Source organism: Vigna radiata, unplaced genomic scaffold (genome assembly GCF_000741045.1).
Source record: "Vigna radiata var. radiata cultivar VC1973A unplaced genomic scaffold, Vradiata_ver6 scaffold_438, whole genome shotgun sequence".
Classification (NCBI taxonomy): Eukaryota; Viridiplantae; Streptophyta; class Magnoliopsida; order Fabales; family Fabaceae; genus Vigna; species Vigna radiata.
Window position 1 is genome coordinate 24441 of NW_014541983.1, and position 5534 is coordinate 29974.

The 5534-nt window shown below is 53.9% G+C and overlaps 1 protein-coding gene across 1 annotated transcript; it reads left to right on the forward strand.

The window, feature by feature from the left end:
• On the forward strand, positions 1–4602 carry LOC106778729. Its single transcript, XM_014666717.1, has one exon. The coding sequence runs from the start codon at positions 1–3 to the stop codon at positions 4600–4602; it is 4602 nt and encodes a 1533-aa protein (XP_014522203.1).
• Positions 4603–5534: the final 932 nt, after the last annotated feature.

Below are 5534 nucleotides of genomic sequence, written 5' to 3' on the forward strand. Positions count from 1 at the left end.
ATGGTGACCACGAGAAACACTAGCACTGAGGAGACGAGCGGAATTGTGCGCGCTCTGGAGATGAGGATGGAAGAGATGCAAAGGAGACACGAAGAAATGCAAAAGAAACACGAAGAGGAGATGGCGGCCGTGCGTGCCGAGTGTCTGGCCCAGCTCCGCGGGGAGAAGGAAAAGCAAACGGGGGAAGGTAGCAAGGAGGCCCACAGTAGTGCACAAGGTCAGGGCGACCAGGAGAAGGGGAAGCAGAAAAATACCGAAGAGGAGGAGAAGGAGAAGGGAGAAGAAAGTCTGGTTTTAATTAAATCAGAGATGCCATCGGTTCCGGTGCCGTTCGTCCAAGCTGTGATGGACGTCCGCATCTCGGATCAGTTCATTCCCCCGCAGTTCAAAATGTATGATGGCACCGGAGACCCCGAGGCACACATCAAGTCGTTCACCAACGCCATGGCCTTCCGGACGGGAAGCGACGCCATCTGGTGCCGGGCGTTCTCTCTGTCCCTAGAGGGTGAGGCCTTGGAGTGGTTCAACTCCTTACCCAACGGCTCGGTAGAAAACTTCAAAGGGCTGAGCGGCATGTTCAATGAGCAGTTCGCCGCCTGCCGGCTGCATGATATCACTCTGGTGGATTTGATGAATCTGAAGCAAGGAAAGGAGGAGCCGCTCAGAACCTTCATGGACCGATTCACAAAAACGGTACGCCAGGTCAGAGGGTTGAGTGTGGAAATGGCCCTACAATATGTGATGCCGGCTCTCAGGCCAGGACCTTTTAAGGAGAGCGTCTGCCGAACTCCACCTAAAACTTTAGAAGAATTACGCCAACGGGCGGCAGACGAGGCAAGGGTGGAAGAAATGAAACAGAATTATCGACGGGAAGCACAGGACGCGAAGGATAAGGGCGAGGGAAAACAACAGGGTCAATCCCAACGCCCGGGCGGTGTAAAGGGGCGAGATGGCCCCCGGGTTCCTCGCTTCTCCCAATACACACCCCTCAACGCCCCCAGGGCTCGAATATTGCAGGAAGCCCTAAGCACGCAGGTGATGCGGACCCCGCAAAAGCGTCCAACTCCTCTGGGAGCCGACAATAGTAAACACTGCCTATACCATCAGAATATGGGGCACGATACCGAAGACTGCATGACACTCAAAGATCGGATAAAAGAGCTCATCCAAGCCGGACATTTGAAGCAGTACGTTAGGGGATACCGAAACGAAGCGACTCCCGCTGCGCGACCGCCCCCTCGGGAAAGGAGTCCAAGGCCCTTATCTAATAGGGGTCATAGGAACGACCGTCCTCGATATCAGCGCGGCCAGGACGGAAGGGGAAGGAGTTTGGAGCAACGGCGGGAGAGAAGCAGAAGTCGTAGCAGGAGTCGAACGGGCGGTAATGCAGGGCCATTGCGGGGAATGATTAACACGATCTCTGGCGGATTTGCAGGTGGGGGAACGTCGTCGTCTGCGCGAAAGAGAAGCATCCGTCATCTGCGGTCCATACACGCCGTTGACGTCCCCAAGCGAACAATGCCCCCCATCACGTTCTCTGATGCAGACTTTCATGCACCGGACCCCGAACAGGATGACCCAATGGTCATTACGGTCGAGATCGCGCGCTATGGAGTAAGCAAGGTGCTAGTCGACCTAGGAAGCTCGGTCAACATACTCTACTGGAAGACGTTCCGGCAAATGGACATCTCCGAGGACCTCATCGTCCCATACGATGAACAACTGGTGGGTTTCGCGGGTGAACGGGTCGACACCAGGGGATATCTGGACCTGTGGACGCGTATCGGGACCGGGCGAGAGGGAGAAGAGAAAAAGGTGCGATATTTGTTGGTGGATGCTAATACATCTTACAACGTCCTCATAGGACGTCCGTGTTTGAACTCCTTTGGGGCCATCGTCTCCACCCCCCATCTGACAATGAAGTATCCCACGTCTCGAGGGACGATCTGCACCGTCCGGGCCGATCAGAAAGTGGCACGGGAATGTTACGCAGCTGGTCTCAAAATGTATCCCCGAGAGACAAGGCGAAGGGTAGGTGGTGCAAGTGTCGCGATGGCCGACCTGGATCCTCACACTAACACCGAGGACCGCCTCGAGCCACAAGGGGAAACCCAACCAATGATAGTGGGAAAGGACCCCAACCAGGTTACCTTCATAGCCCGAGAGCTAGAGGAAGAGACGGAAAGGCAGCTACGGGCTACCCTTTGGCGTAACCGGGACCTTTTCGCATGGACGGCCGCTGACATACCAGGGATCCACCCCTCTATCATGTCGCACCGTCTGTCCTTGTTTAGGGAAGCCAGGTCGATAGCCCAAAAGAAGAGAAAGATGGGAGAAGAGAAGAGGCAGACAATCCAGGAGGAGGTAAGGAAATTGCAGATGACTGGGTTCATCCGAGAGGTTACTTACACCACCTGGCTAGCCAACGTAGTCATGGTGAAAAAATCGAATGGTCAGTGGCGAATGTGTACAGACTACACTGACCTAAACAAAGCTTGCCCGAAAGATTCATATCCACTGCCCAACATCGATGTCCTCGTGGACAGGGCGTCCGGACATCAGATTCTTAGCTTCCTGGATGCTTATTCAGGATACAACCAGATACCCATGCACAGTCCCGACAGAGAAAAGACGGCCTTCATGGCCGATCAAGCCAACTTATGTTACGAAGTCATGCCCTTCGGGCTCAAAAACGCCGGCGCCACTTACCAGCGTTTGATGAACAAGATCTTTGCTGACCAGATAGGTCGTTGCCTGGACGTCTACGTCGACGACATGGTCGTCCGATCGGCACAAGGGGCCCAACATTTGCAAGATTTGGAGGAAGTCTTCAGACAGGTGAGACGATATGGGATGCGACTGAATCCGGCCAAGTGCACGTTCGGAGTAGCGGCCGGCAAATTCCTGGGCTTCATGCTGACGTCCCGGGGGATCGAGGCCAACCCGGATAAATGCAGGGCGGTACTAGAGATGCAGACCCCTCGAACAGTAAAGGATGTGCAGAGGCTCGTCGGTCGTTTGACCGCACTGTCTCGATTTGTACCGAAGTTGGCTGAACGGGCGGCTCCTATCTTGAAAAAGATGAAGAAAGCATCAGCCAACAATTGGGACGACGACAGTGAGGCAGCTTTCCAGGCAATTAAAGGCGTCCTCACCCAGCCTCCCATCATGAACAGACCTTCTCCCGGCAACGACCTCCAGGTTTACCTGGGGCTCTCCGAAACCTCAGTCAGTGCAGTCTTGCTGCAAGAAAAACCCACCCCCAAGCTCATATACTTTGTCAGTCGGACACTGACCGACGTCGAAACCAGGTATCAACAAGTGGAGAAAGTGGCCCTAGCCCTCCTTCATGCTTCTCGAAGGTTGCGCCCATATTTCCAAAGCCACCAAGTGGTCGTGCGTACCGACCATCCGGTATCGAAAATTCTAAGAAAGCCCGATCTGGCCGGAAGGATGGTGGGTTGGGCGGTAGAACTATCTGAATTTGGCATCAAATACGAGCCGAGGGGTTCCGTTAAAGGGCAACATCTGGCCGATTTCGCAGTGGAAATACCATTGACCGGTCCTGAAGAATGGTTATTATACGTTGACGGGGCGTCAGGCCGAATGGTTAGTGGCACGGGTGTCGTTCTCGAAGGTCCAAACGGGTTCCTGATGGAACACTCGTTAATCTTCAAGTTCAAAACCTCAAATAACCAAGCAGAGTACGAAGCTTTGTTGGCCGGCTTACAACTGGCCAAGGATATAGGGCCCCGCAAAGTGATATGCCGGACCGACTCGCAGCTGGTGGTCGGTCAAATGAACGGTGATTTCCAGGTACGGGAGGACCACCTCCTAAGGTACTATCACCAGGCTTGTTCTTTGGTGAAAGACTTCGAAGAGGTAAAAATTGAGCATATCCCCCGGGAACAGAACGCCCGGGCCGACCTGCTGTCCAAACTCAGTACTGGAAAGGAGAAGGGACAGCTAACGACCGTTATCCGACAGGTCCTTCTACAACCCTCGGTCGAATGTTTAGCCATCACGACGAGCGATACTGCCAACTGGAGGGTCGAGATTCGAGAGTTAATCCGCAAGCAAGACAGCGGCGAGAGTTTATGTCCAGCGGACTCCAAACGGGTTGCCCGGTTCATGATAATCGGTAACGACCTGTACCACCGGGGTTTCTCGTCCCCCCTACTCAAATGCTTGGCAGAGGACGAAGCACAGTATGTGATGAGCAAACTACACCTCGGAGTGTGTGGCTTCCACACGGGCGGACGAGCGCTCAAGGCCAAAATATTACGGGCGGGATATTACTGGCCGACGGTGGAAGACGATGCTGCACAGTTCACCTGCCGGTGCATTCAGTGCCAGGCCCATGCCAACAATCACCATACCCCCTCGCAAAGATTGCACACCATCGTTTCTCCTTGGCCGTTCGCTCAGTGGGGAATGGATATCGTGGGACCATTCCCCCCGGCCACAGGTCAACGAAAATTCTTGTTAGTAGCCATCGACTACTTCACTAAGTGGGTGGAGGCCGAGCCTTTGGCCACCATCACGGCTTCGCAAGTCCAGAAATTCTGCTGGAAGCTTATTTGCATATTTGGACTACCGTGAATGGTCGTGACCGACAATGGTAGGCAATTTATCGATAAGAGGCTGGAGACGTTCTTCAGAGGACTGGGGATAAAGCATGCAACGAGCTCAGTGGAGCACCCTCAGACGAATGGGCAGGCCGAGGCGGTTAACAAGACCATCGTGGCCGAACTCAAACGATGGTTGGGAGACAAGAAAGGAGCCTAGGCGGACCACTTGCCCGAAGTTCTCTGGGCCTACCGATGCACTCCGCACGGCACAACCGGGGAAACGCCCTTTAACTTGACGTATGGAACCGACGCCATGTTGCCCGTAGAACTTGGCGAACCTTCCTTACGCCGAAACATAGAAGACCTCCAGATAAACGACCAAGAGTTGCGGGTAGAACTCGAAACAATTGACGAGCGACAGGATCGGGCAATATTAAGGGCAGAAGCATGCCGTCGCATGGTGGAACGAAAGTACAACACCAAAGTCCGTCCGCGCCAGTTCCATGAAGGAGACCTCGTCTGGCGCAAGACCGGGGAAGCACGTCGCGTTACCGCCCACGGAAAACTCGCAGCAAAATGGGAAGGCCCGTTCAAAGTTGTAGAAGCACTGGGTAACGGCGCATACCGCCTCACTCGATTAGACGGCCGGCAGATCACCAACACTTGGAACGCGTCACATCTCAAACTTTATTTTAGTTGAGCGTGTAATATTCTTCATGTAAGCACAATTCAAGGAGCAATACGAACGTTTTAACCTCCGCACTCGTTTCCTTCATTCATTTAAAATCCAAGTTGACGAATGGAATTATCCTGTCAACTTGGCCGAGCGGTTAGGGGTTAAGCCCGCCGTCCCGCGCAAAGTCCGAGATGACGAATGGAATTATCCTGTCAACTCGGGCGGACGGTAAGGGGTTAAACCCGACGTCCCCTACGTAAAAGTCCGAGTTGACGAATGGAATTATC

Bases quoted from the DNA above. Each gene is read 5' to 3' on its own strand.
- LOC106778729 (XM_014666717.1), top strand. From the start codon at position 1: ATGGTGACCACGAGAAACACTAGCACTGAGGAGACGAGCGGAATTGTG.